General features: G+C 46.7%; 6 protein-coding genes and 1 non-coding gene across 7 annotated transcripts in view; 4 read left to right on the forward strand and 3 right to left on the reverse strand.

The window, feature by feature from the left end:
• Positions 1-2,168, reverse strand: part of LOC113211546 (nucleolar protein 11-like) — an 18,157-nt gene extending 15,989 nt beyond the window's left edge. Inside the window, exon 1 of the mRNA XM_052272065.1 lies at positions 1,970-2,168. Coding sequence (XP_052128025.1) covers positions 1,970-2,028 — 59 coding nt within the window. The 5' untranslated portion in view covers positions 2,029-2,168. The remainder of the gene's footprint in view (positions 1-1,969) is intronic.
• A 195-nt stretch (positions 2,169-2,363) lies between these two features.
• On the forward strand, positions 2,364-5,061 carry LOC113211557 (dynein axonemal assembly factor 4-like). The gene is made up of 7 exons (XM_026429961.2): positions 2,364-3,436; positions 3,518-3,752; positions 3,838-4,014; positions 4,094-4,308; positions 4,396-4,496; positions 4,574-4,727; positions 4,813-5,061. Exons 1-7 carry the CDS (start codon positions 3,314-3,316, stop codon positions 5,026-5,028), a joined length of 1,221 nt encoding a protein of 406 aa, XP_026285746.1. The 5' UTR covers positions 2,364-3,313; the 3' UTR covers positions 5,029-5,061.
• Positions 5,062-5,105: 44 nt separating this feature from the next.
• LOC113211556 (zinc finger protein 37) lies at positions 5,106-13,128 on the reverse strand. The gene is made up of 2 exons (XM_026429959.2): positions 12,969-13,128; positions 5,106-10,972 (listed from the first exon to the last, which is right to left on the reverse strand). Exon 2 carries the CDS (start codon positions 10,593-10,595, stop codon positions 8,094-8,096), a length of 2,502 nt encoding a protein of 833 aa, XP_026285744.1. The 5' UTR covers positions 10,596-10,972; positions 12,969-13,128; the 3' UTR covers positions 5,106-8,093.
• Positions 13,129-13,586: 458 nt separating this feature from the next.
• LOC113211558 (3-oxoacyl-[acyl-carrier-protein] reductase FabG) lies at positions 13,587-14,709 on the forward strand. The gene has a single exon (XM_026429962.2). It carries the CDS (start codon positions 13,673-13,675, stop codon positions 14,444-14,446), a length of 774 nt encoding a protein of 257 aa, XP_026285747.1. The 5' UTR covers positions 13,587-13,672; the 3' UTR covers positions 14,447-14,709.
• A 57-nt stretch (positions 14,710-14,766) lies between these two features.
• LOC113211559 (uncharacterized) lies at positions 14,767-15,821 on the reverse strand. Its single transcript, XM_026429963.2, has one exon. The coding sequence runs from the start codon at positions 15,696-15,698 to the stop codon at positions 14,943-14,945; it is 756 nt and encodes a 251-aa protein (XP_026285748.1). The 5' UTR covers positions 15,699-15,821; the 3' UTR covers positions 14,767-14,942.
• Positions 15,822-15,910: 89 nt separating this feature from the next.
• On the forward strand, positions 15,911-15,983 carry Trnaa-agc (transfer RNA alanine (anticodon AGC)). The gene has a single exon. It is a non-coding gene; the product is annotated as a tRNA-Ala (tRNA).
• A 1,234-nt stretch (positions 15,984-17,217) lies between these two features.
• LOC113211554 (BTB/POZ domain-containing protein 1-like) overlaps positions 17,218-19,843 on the forward strand; it is a 17,705-nt gene continuing 15,079 nt past the window's right edge. Inside the window, exon 1 of the mRNA XM_026429955.2 lies at positions 17,218-17,454. The gene's annotated coding sequence lies outside the window, so the exon portion shown is untranslated. The remainder of the gene's footprint in view (positions 17,455-19,843) is intronic.

The raw sequence follows: 19,843 nt of genomic DNA on the forward strand, positions 1-19,843 counted from the left end.
CCCCCCCCCTACTCGTTCTGACGCTACGCAGGCCGCGGCCGTGCCGCTGCTCCGCGACAACGAACACGAAGGCGACCAATAAATCAATCAACTCTCTGGCCGTTTCACACTACTTGTTTTAATTTGTCGAGGAGTGGTGTGAGCGGGGGCGTGGGCGCGAGAGGGGGCCCGTATCGGATCGGCCCGGGTCCGGCCGGTGCATCGCATCCGATAATGCGGGAGGGGCCTTATGTCATCGCGCGGCGACCGACCACTCCACCGTGATGATGGTCGAACTGATAGGATACGGGGCGGGCCTGCGAAATCTCTAGGAGAGGAAAAAAAGACGAGTAAGACCGATTGCAAAAACAAATAAAGCTGATTGCCCCCGCCGCGTCTTCCTCGCGAGAAGTGCCAAAGAAAGAGAAACGGCGGAAAAACAGAGAATGGGCGAGAAAGTGCATGAAACTCTCGAGGATTGGAACCGGCCAAAAAGGGCGTGGCCGTGGTCAAGGGCGCACTACCACATGGCGTGGCGTGGCGTGGCGTGGGCCCGTGGGGTGGTTGGTGGTGGTGGTGGTTCGGTTGTTGTTTCCCTAGGCGCCCCTGGCCCTGGCCGTGGTCCTGGCGGGCTCGAGGGCCGCGGGGAGCCGGGTGTGCGGACCACGGCGCCACCTCGCCACGGCGCCGAGGAGGCATTCTGGGCATTCTGCCGAGCCCACCGAGGTGGCAAACAGACCACGTTGCCCGCCCGAGTTTATTCGCGGATTATGCCGGACGAGAAACTATCTAAAAGGGGTGTAAAAATAAACTCGAAGAGAACAACAACCATCGGCAACGCGGTGGCAGGCTGCTAACTCGTATAGTGGCAGGGCCGTGATCGCCGATCTATGACGTGTCCGCGGGTGCGTCTGCCTAGTCCGTCTAGTGTTTAGACGATGCAAGCAGAGCAGACGCGCCGCCGTAAACAGTAAACAACTCACTGCCCGCGTGCTTTGCAAGTTTCCTGTCTGTTTCTTTACAGTCGAAGTGCTTAACCCGATTCCAATTCTGCCCCAGGACCCAGCGCGGATGCGGGTGGTGTGGTGTGGCCAAGAAGAAAGCCCGCTACTTGCGCGGACGTGGCGCTGCTTGCGCGCGGCGCCGACCTAGTCGCCTGGGGCGTAGGCCTGCCCGCCGAGCAGCCGTGTCGCACTCGGTGGCCTACCCTGGCCCCGGCAGGGGTCTGCGCCTGCGCGTCGCAACACGGTTTGAACACACTTTCAGGCATTCTGCATAGGATTTCTTATCAGCAGTACGATACGATGCCATGCATCTGGATTTGTTTTCGCGATCGTGTGCAACTCTCTCACGGCCGCTTCCACCTCACGTTGCCCGCGCACGGCGGCGACCTGGTCGCCTGGGAGGCGGCCACGCCCGCCACGCCCGCCACGCAGCCGAGCCTCACTCGGTGGCCCACCACCCTGGCCCCGAGGGGCACCTGCACTCTCAAACAGATGGGTCATTCTCTCCACATCACCTAATCTGCGCACTTTTTTTTCGCGGACTGTTAAGCCCCCGCCTGCCGCGTTACGCGTGACGGTCTAATCACAGGCATCTGTCCACATAATCCCCATGGCTAATCGCGCACCACTTGGGGAGGACGGCAAATAAACAAGGCACTGCACTGCTGGGCGAGGTCGCGGTGTCCAGCAGCAGCAGAGAAGCGTCTCTCCACCGGCCGCGCGCCGGTATACTTGAAGAGCAGCTCGCGGAGTGGACCACGCCGACTGTTCGCGCCGCCGATTGTGCAGGTCGTGGAACGCCGCGGGGGTCCCTTATCGCCCCGGTCCGAGCCCAGGAGCACACGGGCCGCCGCCGCCGCCCCGGCCGCACATCGCTCCCGCCCTCATGCTCCCCGACGCCGCGGATATCTTGCTCATCTGCGCAGCCTCTTATTCCTCGAGCACGACAATGACTTTCCTCTTCTAGCTCCAACAATGCCTCCTACCTGTACTGGGTGGTGGTGTCGCTGGTGCGGGTGCCGTTGTTGGGACCGAGATGTGCCATGTCGCCGGAGAGAGTCCGAGTCGACAAACGTTCTCCGCCGCCCGTCGCCGTGGGGACCGGGCGTCTGAATGGCGTCTGGAGCCGAGCCGAGCCGGTGCCGCCGTGCCACCGGAGGGGGCTTCGCCGTCGAGCGGGGCAGCTGGGTCGCGTCGCGGGCCGCGCGGTCTCGCCGGCAGCTGGCCACGGAGGTGGTGTTGAACGCGACACCGCACAGGCCGGGCGGCGGGGTGAGGGAGGCAGGCGGGCACAACGACCACTCAGCACGCCGCTTCGCCTTCCACGCCGTCTGCTGCTTGGCTACCCGTTGCGGGAATGGCGCACCCCTAGCCTAGCCCCCCACCCCCCACCTCTCGGCCCACCCTAAGATCCCATGGCTCAGCAGAGTTCCGAAATAACAGCGGACGGTGCAGCAAGGTCTTTGCGTATGCCACGGCCATGGTCATGGCCCATGCCTATGCCCTCTCGCTCGGCGGGCGGCGGGCCCTCTCCGCACTACAATGACATATATTTCAAGGATAGTACAAGGAGACGGCCGGCCAATTAAACGGCCAAAATGGAATGCCTAAAAAAATGTGGAGCCAAAACTTGCATAAGTAGGGGTAGGAAGTCGACTCGAAACAGTAGTTGTTTTTATTTTTCCTGTAAAAAGTTAGTTAAAATTATGCATTGTGCTGAAGCGAACGAGCCATGGAGACAACACTCACTCCAGCACGTCTCAGTAAATCTCCTATCGGAGAAACTGGAATGAATCCTGGACTATATTTATTACCCTGCATCAATCTGCTAGTTCTCTCGTGCCACACCTTCTCTGTTTTCTTTATCTCCCCGGTGGCTGTAATCCCACTAGACTCAATCAAAATTCGATTTTTTTTTATAAACCTTTATTGAGGGGGGGGGGGGGTCTATGTCTTCCCTATCGAGTGTTTTCTACCATCCCATCCTCACGTGGTGTACGATAGGTTGCCTACCCCACGGGCGGCTATCGGCTAACTCGGAGAGTCAAAAAAGAAAAGTTAGACTCTGATGAATTGTCTGGAGGTTGACTTGGGATTTTTTTTTGAGGGGGGGGGGGCGTGTCTGACTAACACATGTTTCGTGTCTCAACGGCGGAAGGGCGCGCCCGGGCGCGGAGTCAGCCGCAACGTTTAATGTTGATTTGAGCGGGCGCACTGTCATGGCAACCAAAACCCGAGCAGTGTAATGTTCGGATCGGTGTCGTTTTGTTGAAGTTTGGCCGTTTGGCGGTTTGGCGAAAGCACCGGCACTTTTCCGCAAAAGCACTGCAATGGCTGTCGTTGTGAAAGATTTCACATGGAGACAAACAGCGACACATGTGGTAGTGACGGTTCCCTTGAGGGGAGTCCCTTCCAGCTCTGTTGACATCCTAACTTACGACACTTACATTAAGGTAAGGGTTGTTCTGTTTGAAATTATGTTATGCCAGTGTGCAAACATGTGTAAAACTTTGTTGTGCAATTTTATTGAACAGGCAAACTTTAAACCATTTATATTTGAGGTATTCCTAAGTCACTCAATCAATGATTCAGCAAGTAAGTGTACAATAACAGATGGACTCTTAGAATTCAATCTTGAAAAATCTGACTCGGGTGTCCATTGGACGACTCTAAATGGTGATTTGAGTAAGGAAGAGAGGGCAAAAGCAAGAGCTGACGCACTGATTAAACTACAAAATCGAAGCCAAAATGAGAGGGCTGCAAAACAGGGTACAATACAAAAGTTTCAATGAAGTACATCTAATTATAAATTTGTTTTACCACATTTTTTCTTTTTTTTCTTTCACTCCCCTAGAAATGCTTCAAGCACTTCATAGAAAATCAGTGCAACAGCAAATAGAACTGGAAACGTCCGAAAAAAAAGAAACTGAGGAAATACGCAACACTGAGAGAAAAAAAGCCATGTTAGAACTAGAAGAATGGAAAACCCATCAAGTTAATCCAAAGGTTGCACCTTCAAATTGTAGCACAGGTAGTTTGACTGAAAAGTTTTTACACAATATTTTAAAATATTTAATGAGCCATAATGTACTTTGTGTTTTAATGTACAGACAGCCATTCAATAAATATTTGGGAAAAAAGTAATCAAATTAGTTCTGAAGATGGAAACCAGCATGAGTTACAGTCAGAAAGTAATATACATTTAACAGAAGATGATTTACGACCAGTTCCAATTCCCCGATCATGTGGGACAATATCTGTCAAATTCACCCCTAGAGCTTTTCCAACACCTCAAAGAGAATCTCTTTTAGAGGAAGAACAACTGGTAGAGAGACTGGTTTCACTTTGTTTGTTTGTTTTTTTCCCTTCAATGCAATGTATAACTAGATTGTATTGATTTTCATTTTTTCAGTGGCTTCAAAAGCAGGCTGCTGCACAGCGCTCAGTTGGTTTTGTGGCCAAGGATCTGAGACCAGAAGAATGTAATCCTCAGTGGCTTAAAGAAAAGGGAGAGTGAGTATTATTCAATGTATTATTGTAGATTTTTTTTCAATTGCCAAAGTTATTATTTTTTGTTGTTGTTGTTGCAGTTCCTTTTTTAAAATTGGGAATTATCTTGGGGCAATAAGTGCATATAGTCATGGTATAAAATTGAGTAAAGAGATGTCTGCCCTGTATGTAAATCGTTCTGCAGCCCATTACGCACTTGGAAATTTGCAGAGAGTTATTGAAGACTGTTCAATGGTAAGATCTTTGTACAAAGCAACAGGCTTAAATAGTAAAACTAAATTATCAATTTCTTGTACATGTCTCTAATACATCTACACAGGCTTTGGACCTCATGACACCAAAAGTCAGGCTAAATGAGGATTCAAGAGCAAAATGTCATGTTCGAAGAGGGGCAGCACTGTGTAAATTAGGTATGCTCAAAGCAGGACTAGCAGACCTTGAAGCTGCTTCGCTTATTAAGCCAAATGACGAAAAACTGCAAACTGATATTGATGATGTAAAAGCAAAACTTACAGTATTAGAGAAAGGTGGATGATTATACTCGAGTGTTTCTAGTAAGAATGAGAAATTGTGTTTTGTTTTTTTAGCCATAGTTGAAAGAACACTATTAAGTATGACTTAGTATTCATTTTATTACGGCACACTAGTACATAGAATTTCACCTCCATAATATAACAAAGCATTCATGTATATATTATATTATTTCTGTATATGAACCACACATGAATTATATTAAAAGTGACGGGTGAACTAACACAAACACATTCTTCCACAAAAAAGCATTACAAGGAAATCGACAGAAAAGGTATAAGGAGTACCATCAGTTGAATGATTTAATTGTAATGACTGAGGCAGAGCAGTTCCCTCACACACCCTAAAAATAATAGAAGCCAACATCTTGGTAAGAATAAAGTGATTTGGCTTCTATACACCAACATCTCCTTTTCAAAAGTTGTACATGTAGTTCTACATAAATTGGACCAGTACTTTCTCCTTGAAAGGAAGTTGCTCTATTATGATATTTGGCACACAGTCCATAATTTTAATGACACCAAGCAACCACTAATAAATTTCTTAAATAGGTTAAACACCAAAGGCAATAAATCTTAGCACTTCTACTAAATAACTGATAGCTTCATCATAGCATCAGAGGGACATTTCACTGGTGTGGTATTCTTGAGTAGGGAAGGGAACAACAGAAATCAACTTCATGCACAAATAGAAAAAGCAGTTTTCTACCTCTCAAAGTGGTGAATGAATAAAACATCAGACATCAGCCGTCTACAAACACAATTGATTCCAAAACTAAGCAGGTTACTATTTTGGACTAGCCATAAATACATTACTCCAAACGGTTTTCAGCAGTTACCAAACACAAAAAAGTGGCAGAGTAGAACATACCACTAGGAACAGACTGACTAAAATTTGGTGAGATCAAAATAATCACTACCAAAATATTAATTTATTTTCCACAACAGGAATGCAACACATTAGTCTTTGCTACTGAATGCCACACATCCTTCAGTTACAAGGTGCAATTTACTACAACAGAAAATGTGATGACAGGTACACATGCATGGGTGGAAAAGCAACAAGCTGCAATGTAAGCTTTTGGCACTATAATCTACAAATCTAATAACAGTCAACAAAATTGTTAATTATCTTCTGATTTTATATACATTGATATTTTTATCAAATAGACCATAGTACAGGAAAACAAAAAAGCACAGGAGAAGAATAGCCTGTTTCCATAGCACATCACACGGTGGGAGAGAGATTTAGGCAAGGTATCACTCCAGACAGTGCTTTGCAGATAGACTCTGCATTAGTGACTAGACCTACTTTCTGGAAGTGCAGTAAGTGGCAAGATAGAGCACAAAAATTTAACAATGATGGCACATTTTTATGGCAATGCATAACTTCACATTCAAGGAAGAAACCACCACCATTAAAACTACATTTAAAAAAAAGAACAACAACAGAAAGAAAAAAAAAACAGGAAAGAAGTGCAAAGGAAGGTAATGAAAAATTTAGTATAATTGTGTCTTTAGAGATTTGTACTGATAACTGATTACGCTAGTTCTTTGGCTATATGCTGAAAAGCAGCTAGGGAACATGCAAGCAAGAAGTACCTCCACCAGGAAACACCCTAAAGAGAAAGAGAGAGAGAGATAAAAAAAAAAGATGCTGCGGCATAGTGAAAAATGCAAAAGATCTCACACAGTGAGAAAAAGGTGTGTAAATCTTAAAGATGAATGAATAACAGAAAATACAAAATCAGAAACAAAGACAGAACAATAATAACAGAGAATCTTGACAGGTCAGATTGAATCCTAGTCTTGTGACTAGAGGTCTTCAAACAAATAAAAAAAACACTAACATTTAACAACAAATAAAATGAAAATTTATAATTTAATAATAATGTAATTTATAAAGAAAACCAAAAATTGTAGAGTAACTTATAGTTTGATAACAGGTTTAGGTAATATGTAGGTAAATTCTAAACAGAATCTACACATATACATTTAAAAAAAGATAGATATGTGAAATGTTAACTCAACAAAGACAACTCTTGTGCGTAAAACCAAGGATGTGCCTTTCATAGTAAAAGGCCTTTGAAAAAAATGTTTCAACTACCACTTTTGTTTAGGATACAACAGCCATGAATGATATTTTATCAAATGATAGATCATATACATAGTAGTTTGATTTGAGGCTACTTTCCCCAATGGAACGATAAATGACATTCAACATAGCCATTAAATTATTTGAAAACTACAAGAGCAGAGTTGCCTTTATGAAGTGGCAATACCATACTGAATAGCATTCCAGAAACATTCAAATTTCAAAGCAAAGGCTTTTTCTACAAAACACCCAGACTTGAATTGCATCAATACAATAATTACAGAACCACATGTGTTCCATCGGATGTAATAGGACCCATTTGAAATGGATAACTTTACAAAACATTAGCCTATTGGGAAACAGGTAATTTAAAATACAAGTAATATTTAAATATTTTTATGCACTACACACTCTATGCTATTCATAATATAGAATGAAATGTTGTCAAACTGAACTTTGCACTAGATAAATTTCCTACTACAACTCCCGTTACAACATGTCTTTTCAATTACCAAAACATTGGCTTATGGGATACTTACTTTCCAATATCACATTCACTGGCAAGTAATTTTTTTAAAATTGCACATACCACAAACAAACTGCACCAAATTTTATTCTTAGAACTGTCTAGTCCAAACACACAATAGTGGGCAAGAACTTGGAATAAATCATCACTGACCTTACAGGAGATGAAATTGTTGAAATAGAAGATACAGTTTAAATTAAACAGTTATTAAAATGATACTTCAAGAGAAGCAAAGCTGCTTTATGTTGGGACATGATGGTTAAACTTTCATATGAATGCTACAGTACAAGGATTCACATATATGACAAGCAGCATGCAGTAGTGCTAAGTTGAATATACAGTAATTAACATCTTTGGTTTGCCATCAATCATTGAACACATAATAACACAGCAAATGACTCGGATTCAAATTTAAACATGCAACATACCAAAAAGGGTAAATGGGAAAATTATGAAGTCAACTCTTCTAATAAATCTTCAGTTGATCGATTCTCTCGCTTAAAGCGTTCCATATATAGTTTTGGAACTGTCCACTCCAGAAGTATATGAACATTCTTTAGAATAACTTCTCTTTCAGACAAGCCAGTTTGATCACATGGTACTCGACCAGAGCTCACAATGGATGCACATAACACTTTGTCAATTAGGATCTTGCCAAACCCAAGAGCTTCTAGTCGCTCAGTTGTAGAAATACGAGTGAGAAGAATAGCTAATAGCATTCGGATTTTTTCAATTGGCATAGGCTGATTTCTTAAGACGATGGGTGTCTTTGTGCCCAGCTTAAGACGTTCTGTGACTTTTCGCATCATCTCTTCTACCATCACTGTAGTTGGCTGATCAACTGGTCGTAAAGGCTCACATATAGGACTTTCGCATCTGTCATCTTGAGTTGCTTTGGTGTTCACAATGGTTTCTTCACTGGAACTTGAAAACTTTGGAGGACTTGTAATAGGTAGGAAGGCTATAGGTTTACTTTCACAACTAGATCTTCTGGATGATGAAGGCGAGTTAGCAGTGGAAGACGGATCAGGATCTGTTTCTGAAGTTTTAGATTTTCCATTTTTAAATTCAGATGACAAACTACGCCTTCCTCGAGAACGAGTTTCTCTAAGGCTTGTCTTTCTCGAATCTTCAGTCTTCCTTGAAGATGATGGTTCACATTGCTTTGGGGAGGTTGAAGACTTACATTTGCCTTTAGAACTATTAGTTTGGGTGTCAGGTTTCTTTTCTCCAGAAAGTTGCTGGTGGAAAAATGCTTGCACTACCTTAGCTCCTTTCAGATTAGGGATTTCTTGCATTTCTTCCTCTGAGACTTCTCCATTTCCATTTAATGGTCTTGGTGGATTGGACGAATCATCCTCATCAATTACCTCATCTTCAACTCTTTTCTGTTTTGCTGGTGAGTCATCTCCCCCTTTGGAGGACCTCTTACGAGCTTTTTTGGCAGGTTTGGACTCGGGACTCTTGCTGGCTGGAGCTGCCTCAGGAGCAGGAACTGGTTTACAACCTGTTGCCTTCATGTGCTCCTCAAGCTCAACTTTCTTTTTGAAGAAAGCATTGCAAGGTACACACACATATGGTTTATCAGATTTATGAATGCATCTCATGTGTTTCTTTAGATGAGGAAGCTGCACAAAAGCTGCAGGACAAAGCATACACTTAACAGGCTTCTCACCAGTATGTCTTCTAATATGCATGCGTAGAGCTGAAGAGTGAGAAAAGGCAACTTTACATATTTGACAGGGATATGGCTTTGCTCCAGTGTGGGTCCTAGTGTGAACCACCAGCTGAGAACTCTGTACAAAGCGCATACCACAAATTTCACATTTGAATGGTTTTTCTTTTAAATGCATACGTAAGTGGGACAAAATATGACCTTTGAATGATTTATTACATATTGAACACCGGAATGCACATTGATCATAGTGGAGACATGCTAAGTGCTTTCGCAAACCATCTCTTCGAGTAAAACCTTTACCACAAAGATCACACACATAATCTTGAACACCCAGGTGGCGTTTCATATGGGTTTTCAGATTAGTAGAGTTATAATAAGAAGCTTTACAGATTTCACAAGTGTAAGGGCGCATACCAACATGTCTTCGTAAGTGTTGAAGGAGACCACCATTTCTGCGAAACTTCTTGGAACAAATGTGACAAACATAAGGTAGTTCACCAGTATGTACTCTGAGGTGAATACGAAGGCGTTCTTTGATTACAAAAGATCGATCGCAATGGTGACATTGATATGTCACTTTGTCCTTTTGGTCTATCTCATCTCTATGTTTACACAACATGTGTGTCTTTAATCCACCCTGCTGAGTAAACTTGGCATCACATTTGTCACAGGCATAAGGTCGCTCACCAGTGTGAATTCGCACATGACGTTTCAACATACTTTTCCTGGTGAAAGTATATTCACAAAAAGCACACTGGTACCCAACATCAGTTTCCTTCTTTTCTTTGTCATCAGAATCTAGCTTACAATCTTCATCTTCATCCTCATCCTCATCATCTTCATCTCCATCCTCATCTACATCATCCTCCTCCTTATCTGCTGCATCATCCATTTCATCCTCCTCCTCCTCTTCTTCCTCTTCTTCATCCTCCTCCTCCTCTTCTTCTTCCTCTTCCTCATCTTCCTCACCTTTCAGATTGAGACTGACAGCAGTTCTTTCAACATTAACCTTCTTAAGTAAAGCTTCAAGTTCTGCAGCCAATTCAAGATTTTCTTCCTTCACAATATTCCGCACATTTCTACCTCTCCCTTTAGCTTGTGTTTGAACTTTACTTGGTTGAACTTTTTCAACTTCTGTAGTTCCTTTGGTATTTTTGGGGATAGATTCTTTGGCATTCCTATTTCGTTCTCTAACTTCTTTGGCATTCTCTTTACTTTCTTCACTAGGCAGTTGGGTGGCTTTGGACCTAGAGCGGGCACTGACTCGTGTCATAGTGACTAAACAATATCTTAACCCTTTACCAGAACTAAATATTTGTTAGATTGTCACATTAGTATCAGAGTGGTTAAAAGATTTGACTTACAATAGAATTTGTTCAAACTACTCTAGTGGCACCAGAAGACTAGACTCATCAAGATAGACAGATTTGAAGTCTACATTCACCCCTATTCCAAAATACCAGTAAAAGATCACCAGAGTCCTTTGTGATCAGTTAGAATGTAAGACGAGAGAAGGAACCAGCACCACAAGGGAGACGACTTGTTGTTATGAAGAGTTGCATCTGCCACCATGCTCCAACCAGCCGTAAGTGATGCATCCATGCACCGCCATCGACTACGACTGCATCGCCTCCAATGAAATTTTCCTCCCTGCAACGCCACATGACACTGTCAGTTATGTTTTAGAAAACAGGTTCACAGATCAGAAAGAAACTGGGAGGTTTCTTCACAATATCCAAGAAAGAGATGTTAGATGTTAACTTTAATTTCTTGTAACAGTTAAATTATCTTGAGAAATATTTTTGAGGATTAAAAGTTTTGTAATAAAGAGGGGTTGTAAATTAAGTGGCAATTTATCATTGGGAATGTTAAAAGTCTTCAAGGATAAGTGTTCCATGCAGATGTTTGCAATTGATCACTAGATAATGCAAAGTCTGTAAGATGAGATGAACAGAATAAGAGAAGAAGAATGCTGCAACTTAAATAACTTCAAGATTTGTTTGATCTGGCTTCCACCTTTCCAAGACAGGATCATGCTAAGAGTGAAAATAAAAATTATGAATAGGTTTTGAAGATTAGGGAAATGGTCAGAGGAGCGTGCATAGGAATAGATTATACCAAGAATTTGTCACACCTGATGTATCAAGCATTCAAGTCTCCTCTTTAAAATTACAATAGGCAAGTATTTGTATTTTTACAAAAGGATAGATAAGATTCTTCTCTTCCACTTACAATGATAGATAGAATTAGAAATAAGGACAAAAAAAGGTAAAAGAGATCCACAACAAAGATAATAATGTAAAACAATATGCAAATATGTAAAAACTAAACAATCCTGGAGACTTGAATGCAATACTCCAGGGTGAATATTATTGAAAATAATCAAAATCAGTAATAGTTGAAATTGCAGATCTGGAATAAAATTATTATTTGGATATGTCAAAGAAATAAAAGAGGAGTTACCAAAAACCACTTCCATAATTCAACTATTCAGATTACTTATAAAACTACAGATATATCTGTTTCAACTAAATTTTAATCTACTTTTTTTCCTTGATAACCAACACCACATCCAGGAATCCATTATATACATGAGGAATCCAACACCAGCCATGCTGTAAAGGACTCCCTGTCAACTAATACACCAATACCAAGTTGAGAAAAAATTAAACAAACTGAGTGTTTGGAACAGCTCAGTGTTGATCTCACCAATCTTGACATAATGATTGCCTCAAAAACAAGGACTTGACTAGTTGATGAGCTGCAGGGAAAGAAACAAATGGAAAACTGTTGACTTGAAAATCCTCATGATTGTTGCAGCCAGACGGGCTATGGCAAAAATCCATTACGTTGATATAGTTTTTAATAAAAATTAAGAGGTAGTCATATAGTAAGAAGCAATGTAACAGGTTTAATCTGGTTTAAAGTGGCCAGCATCATAGTCGATACTTTTAATTGTCTGAAACACCTGATAAATCTTTCCAATTAGCACAACGAGAATGCCAAAGTCAAAAGAAAACTTAAGTTCTAATCTGCTCCAGTAAAAATTTCAAATAATAAAAGACTGAAATATTTTTTTAAAAATTAAAAAATTACGAGTTTTTGATTTTTTAAATGATCACTGATACCATATCATAGCCCAGATTTAAATACCCAATTTGGCTCTTGTTAAACAAAATGAGCTTTTCCATTCATTAAATGTGTTTACATCATAGTTTATTTCGCCGGGAATCTTTTAAAATAACAGTATATACTGTATCCTATGACCCTTCCACTAGAAACAACTCAAGTAATTTGAGAAGGGCGAACATTGGTCGGGATTGTGAGCGGACTGCAGTTGCAGCAGATGACGCCAGTCGCCCATCTCCCTCACATCAGAGTGGGCAAAATGAAATGAATCAAACAGTCCGCTCATTCATCGCACTTACATTCCTCGTACCCTTAGAATGAGTCAAAAGTGCTTCGACAGTAAAATAAAAAATAAACGCAAAAAATGGACGTAATACCCGTTAAAGTTTATGTAATGCGCTTCAATCGCGTATTGATTTGATTACGATGATTCTCGTCTGCAAGCTGCACATACATAAACACACATTTCTGCTGTTTAATTAGGGGGTATGCAATCGACCACAAGGTCTAAAATTACCTGGATGAATGGAGATGTCTAATTTAACGCCAAACCAAGGACGGCCCGGCGAATCGGTATCAAATCCTGATCATTTGGTGAAGATTACAAAGTTCCGTGGCATACACTAGACGCCATCTTGCTCTGATACCCCACTTGTCATCGTTCTTCTGCTACAAGCTCCAGCAGAGAACAATCGTCTGAGGGTGAGAAAATTTTTCAACGTAAAAAACAGAATGAGAAAAATTAACAATATCTGGAGATGGGTGAAAATTCCATGAGGACATATTAAGTTCATTTTTTTGAAAATTAAAATTCTAAGAGTTGACTCGTTTTGATGAGTTTGGCTCTGCGAGTGTGGCTATGCTGTTTACTTCCGGAAGACGGCCGGAAGTAGGACACAGTATCACGGAAGCGCGGCTTTCGATTTCTATTATAACAAATTGTCAGCATTGTCTATTGGAATTTTGCAAGAACATTGATGTTCATTCGTGTACTAATCTGATGATTTTGAACAATTTACCGGACAGCATTTCTGATTGATTTCGAGGGAGAAAGAAAAGCTTCCCGTCCCACCCCCCACCGAGCCTCGAGCCTCCCCTCTGCCCCCCCCCCCCCCCCGGTTTGTTGTACACTTGCAAGTTATCTTATCAGCCAACCATAACATAACCTTTTCGGGCACCCAGTCTCAGCTGACTCCTCAAGGTGACTGCTCAAAATTCATTATGAGCTTCGTAGGAAAAGTAGTGTTGATCACGGGTGCCAGCTCCGGTATCGGGGCGGCCACTGCCATACACATGGCCCGGCTCGGAGCCAGTTTGGCTCTTACCGGCCGCAACAAACAGAATCTCCAGGAGGTGGCAGCCAAGTGTGAGGCAACCGGCAACTCGATCAAGCCCCTTCTTGTCACTGGGGAGTTGACGAGTGAAGCAGACACCAAGAACATCCTGGACTCGACGATTGCACACTTTAACCAACTGGACGTGTTGGTGAACAACGCAGGAATTATTGGGGTTGGGAGCATCGAAAATACTAGCTTGGCACAATATGACCAGATGTTCAATACAAATGTACGCTCTGTATACCACCTGTCAATGCTTGCTGTCCCACACCTGGTGAAGACAAAAGGAAACATTGTCAATGTCTCTAGCGTTAATGGTATCCGAGCATTTTCAGGTGTGTTGGCGTACTGTATGTCTAAGTCTGCTATTGATCAGTTCACTCGATGCACTGCCCTGGAGCTTGCACCAAAAGGTGTTAGAGTTAACTGTGTAAACCCTGGAGTAGTTGTAACTGAATTGCAGAAAAGGGGTGGCTTGGATGCTGAGGCTTATGCTAAGTTTCTAGAGCGATCCAAAGAAACTCATGCTTTGGGTCGACCTGGGCAACCTGAAGAAGTTGCTGCAACAATTGCATTTTTAGCAAGCCCTGAAGCAAGTTTCATTACTGGAGCCAGCCTTCCTGTTGACGGTGGGCGGCATGCAATGTGCCCTCGCTAATTAATGTGCGCAGAATGGGGTGCATTTAATCTTGTTTGTACTTTTGAAACCTGAAACCTTACATCTGTACAAACAATTTCAAATTTTATGCATTTTTTTTCCTGTATTTTACAATTTTTATTTTTTTAAATAATGTTCTTAAGAAACCATAAACTTTGTTTACCTCTGTTATGTTAGGACTATTTTGTTCCATATCAATTATATTTTTGTGTACATATTTTTGAATTTGTAAATTAATTGTTGAATAAATATGCATTGACTCATTTACTGTCTCCTGAATCAAGGATAACTTTCCAAGAAAGGCATTTAAGAAAGTAAAATTGAAAGAAACTGCCGTTTTATTTACAGTATTCCATTTATATACAAAGACAAGTAGATCACAGCCTCTTAAACGACATGATTCCTACAGTAATAAAAATCTCATGCCTTAAGGTTCTGTTTTAACATCAGAATTTAAGGAACATAATGCTAGTGCTAGCAGTAATTTAATCAACATTCATTCATCTTCTTCATCCATAAGATGGCCTAACGTAATCTCTCTTGTTTTGCTCTTCTTTGCGGGGTCCTTGTCCTCTGACTGAGAACTGGTATCAGAGGAAAGACTTTTCTTTTTTGAGGACTTCTTTTGACCCACAACATATTCTGGCATGACCAGTTTACTGCTCCTAAAGGATGGCTGATCAGCTTCCTCTGAACTAGCAGCAGTTGTTATTGTGCTCACAGCACCCAAACTGGAAGTTCTCCTCTCTGCTTTGGGCCTTGCGGACTTGAAAATGATATGTTTGGGTGACTCGTCAAGATCCATATCTTCCTTGTTCTCTTTCCTTGCTCTGAGCTCTTGCAAAAAGGAAAGTGCTGCGGCAGTGTTGGTGCGATCTGACATATCCTGAGGGGATACGTCTCCAAGACTATACTTGGTATATTTGTGAGGGTTCCGTTGGTGATCTGCAACGCTGTGTCTTGCCCTCCTTGGGGCAGGCATTTCTGGCCTTTTGAAGATGCTCTCCTTGCCCCTAAACTGTTTGGTCGGGGCTTTTCGTCTCCTTCCTGAACACCGTTCAAGCTGGTTGTCTCTATCATCGTCCATTCGGTCCATTTCATCCTCGACAGGTAGGGCGGGCAGCCTAGGGCCGCCGCTGCTCTCTCGCTCCTTGTCCGCAGCGTCCAGGCATGCGAACAAATCTCGCTGACGGTTTGCAAAAGAACTGCCGAGACCAGAGATGGAAAACGAGCCGTCGTTTCCTGTCGTCATTCTGAACAAATCGCAAACTTCTTGCCTTCAATCAAAGCCGAAGAACTTGTTTATATCGACACAGCCAGAACAACAACAACCGCCATTTTGGGTCAGACGACTCCACTGCCTTCTCCAACCAACAACGAACCGAAGAGCAAGAGCGTACGAGATGGGAGAACGCGCCTGCGCCTGGCATTCTTATTGTGTTCTGGCGGGCCATGTTCCTAACAGGGGGTGTAGCTCAGATGGTAGAGCGCTCGCTTAGCATGCGAGAAGTACGGGGATCGATACCCCGCACCTCCACTTTTCTTTTCGTTCGGGCATTTCCCTGACTACAACCTTTACATCCGACACTGAGCCAAGCCGTGTAGGTTCGGTAATTTCTAGACGGCTGCCAGATTGTCCTTAGTACTTTTGCGCATTGGTAAATGAGCTCAATTATCGACCGCACGCCTAATAAACATTGGACGGTAGTATGAGTAGGGTCACCCAGACCCGCGTAATGGGTTGATTTTGGAAAAGCAGTCACTCCGACTGGTCCGCCCCGCCCTACACTATAACCCAGATTCGCCATATGTTTATGCCCCCGAAGGCTGTGCCGCCTCCGTGCGCCCGTGCACGTGCACCCGAGGGTGGCGCGTGCGCGCGCGTGCGTAACCTACTTCAGCGCGCCGCTTCGCCTTCTACCGGTCCTCCTCCCCGTAGGCTGCCCAGGTCGATATGTGACGTCACGTACCCCCACCCCCTCCCCCGCCCACGCGCTTGCCTTGCCTCCCACGGACTGGTGCGGGGACGGGGTTTGGTTCCACCCCCGCGGGCGGGACGCCCCCGCGGACGCCGCCCAGCCCCCAGGCGCGCTCTCCTCGGAGACGCTTCTCTGACGGGTCATTGCGTTCAGCCGCAACCAGCCGCGACAACGCGGGTCTTTCTGGGTGCCTTTGGCTGCTGTGCCTTCACCCGGCAAGGAACCGTGGAACCAGCAAGGTTTCTGTACCGCTGATGACAGGGAAGTCCAAGCGCGCGAGGCTCATCAAAAGCCTCTGGAATTGACCCCCCTCCCCCTCCCATCTAGTTTGGCGCGACAAGAACTTTTCTGTCCTTAGTTTCGCTCGTTTTCTGTGTGTTCTGCAGTCGCACGAGACTCGGTACCTGAATTTTGGTCGCAGGCGAGCGTTGCACGACGGGGCGCGCGTCGCGTCGGCCCGCGGCGGTGGTATCGAACACTCGTGGACATGGAGGAGCAGTGGGCGGGGGTGAGGATGGGGGAGAGAGGTAGGTGCACGCGCCTACAGCGAGGGCGCCTACAGCAGCAGGCGCGCGCCTACACGCGGGGGTGCACGAGCTGGGGCCGCGCGGGCCGCGGGGGTGGGTGGCGGCGGGGCCGGCGCCTGCGCGGACCCGTCACTCTGCCCCAACGGGGCTGCGTCGGCGGGGTGGGGGTTGGGGGTGGGGGTGGCAGGACGCCTCTCCCCGCCTCCGCGCCGCGCCGTGCCGCAGCCAAGCAAGCCACCCTCCTGTGGCCAGGGCAGGGCCGCCAGGGCAGGGCCGGGCCGCGCTCAGTCACGACGCGACCCTCGGGCTGGCTCCGCTGGCACCGCCACCTTGCGCGCCGCCGCTCGCCCGCACATCCGCCGCGCACCTCGCTGTGCCGTGCGAGCCGCGCGGACCACAACAACAACAACAGCAACAGCAGAGCAGCTGCCGGAGCACAGCGATCCGAGGGGGCGGGCGGTAGCACCCGGCTCCCGGAGACCACGAGCAGGTACTCGACGAGGTACGTGAAACCTGATCGTCGTGGAGGATGTTATGGTCACGATTACAAGATCGGGAGAGGCGAGTGAGCACAGCAGCCTCACTGGCGCATCAATGGACCATGGGATGTGCTGATTAAAAATCTTCTTGAGAGAGCGTGCTTACGACCCTACGCAAACAAATTCGATTGCAGGTGGCCAATCTGCACGGTGGGGCTGCACGCACGGCGAGGTGCACATCTTTTAATCGTTCAGGAGTGTGCTGAAGTGGGGTGCTCCTATGAGCCCATTGAATGAACTGTCCGAGGGACCTGGGGCTGGCGCCTGCGGTTCTCACGGGTGTCTTCCTTCTCGGCGCGCTGGCGTGCGTGCGTGCAGCGGCAGGTTGTCAGCTCCACGGCGACGTTTTGCTCGGCTTAGGTGGCCCTGCCGCAGTCCTGCGTGCTTGTGGTCACGGTGATACAGTACAACCAACACCACTGGAGGGCCGGGGGGCTGCGTGCGAAACACTCGGCGAATATTTTCGAACGTTGCGTTGCTGCTTGCGGGGGGGTTGGAGGAAGGGGGGGAGGGACCAACAGGGAGCCAGGCCGGGCTGCGAGGGCTGCGCATCCTCAGCAAGGGCCGGCTGGTTGCGGTGGGTCCGTGTAGGTCCGGGTGTGACTGCAGAGGGGCTTAACTCTGAGTCAACAACTCGAGATGGGGGGAGGGGGGCGCTTGGCACCGCTCTCCTCTGCTGCAGGCAGGGCGCCGCCCCCAGACCCCCCAGACCCCCCCCCCCTCCCCTTTCCCTTCAACCGCCCTCTGCGGCCGCGCTGCTCCGCCTGGTATTTTGGCGGCCTTTCAGACCAGAGACTCTGAAGGATGCATGGGACTGAGCCAAAACTTTATTACTGTACTACGCTTTTGACGAGGGAAATTGTGACGAATTTTGGCAGGAAAGAAAGCGTTACTCAGCATAGGGCACCGCCTATTCCTTCAACTGAAAGTCAATCTTTGCTTGGGGGCGATTAAAACTTTTGCGGTTAAATTAAAATATGGCTGGAGGTCGGAGGGGGAGGGTTTGTGGCTTATCGCCCATACTGTAGGCCGACAGGGGGGGGGGGAGCGCGGCCTAGCACGGCACCAGGACGAACAAAGGGGCGGAGGGGGGTCCTGTGGGGCCTTCGGGCCCCAAAAGCTCCAGGAGGAGAGGGAGAAATTGATCCAGTGAATACGTAACAATCAGTTCCCGCCAACCGTCTCCGCGGACGGTGCGACGCCATCTCTGTTATCGACGTGAGAAGCAAAGGGAGGAGGTAAAGGGGAAAGAGCTCCGGAGGCGGATGAGTGGGGGCAGGGGTTGGGTGAAGGAGAGCGGGCGGGGGAGGGGGAGGAGGGAGGAACATTTCGATGCACACAAACACATCGTGAGGAGGGCCAGCCCCACAGGACAGCAGAGGAAGGGGGTGGTGGTCGCGGAGGGGAGGGTGGTGCAGAAAGGGTTGGCTATAAAGGCGAAAGGCAAGCTGCGAGGGAGGGGAAGGGCGCGGAGGGGGCGAGGTGTATGTACTGTTGTAAGTGACGAGGTGTCGCAAGACGCCAGACGGCAACCGAATCCTCGTGTGTGTCGACGCGACCCAGGCGACCCAGCTCAGCACACCAGCCACGACGTCGAGCGACAGAAACAAAACTGCGACACGTGAGTGGAACATTGGAAGCGGGGCTTTGAACACTTTTTCTTACGTTTAATTCTTAACTTATACAGGCCCTGCCGCCCATAGCGCATTACTTCCGGCACTTCCGGTTCGCGGACGACGGGTGAAGGGTTCGCGCCGGGCTCTCCCCGCCCCGCCAGGTGAAGGGGAGTCGAGCGGCGGTTGCATTCATTAGCCGTGCGTGGAGTAGCGGGGCGGGGCGGGCGGGGAGGGGCAGGGCAGGGCGGAACGATCCCTCGGCGACCAGGGCGCCCGCGCCGCCGGCCCAGACGCTGCTGATCCCTCACTAAGCTTGCCGGAATACTTGTGCGGCCCACACCACCTTGCCTCACACCTAGCTCCGTGCTTAGCTCCTATCGGCGTTTCTCCCACTCTCCCTCCCCTCCTTTCCTTTCCTTGCCCCCCCCCCCCACCTCTCACTCCCCCGCTCCGCTCGCGCTCCTGGGTTCTCGCTCCTCGGTCGCCTACTGCACGGCCGCGCCCGCGCAAGCCGCGCAGCGTCGGCCAAGGAGGAGCCGGTCTTGTCCTCGTCCTCGTCGTCGTCCGGTTCGCGGGTCCGGTAGCCGAGTGGCGCGCGGAGCGGAGCGGCTGTAAAGTCAGCCGTGCCGTGCTGCCAAGTCAAGTCAGTTAGTCAGCAGCAGTCAGCGCGGCACAGCATCGGAAAGGCGCGCGCCTCTCCTCCTCCCCCCTCTCCTGGAGCCCACCCCGCACCCCC

Source organism: Frankliniella occidentalis, unplaced genomic scaffold, assembly GCF_000697945.3.
Source record: "Frankliniella occidentalis isolate FOCC.00 unplaced genomic scaffold, Focc_3.1 Scaffold185, whole genome shotgun sequence".
In the NCBI taxonomy this organism is placed as follows: domain Eukaryota; kingdom Metazoa; phylum Arthropoda; class Insecta; order Thysanoptera; family Thripidae; genus Frankliniella; species Frankliniella occidentalis.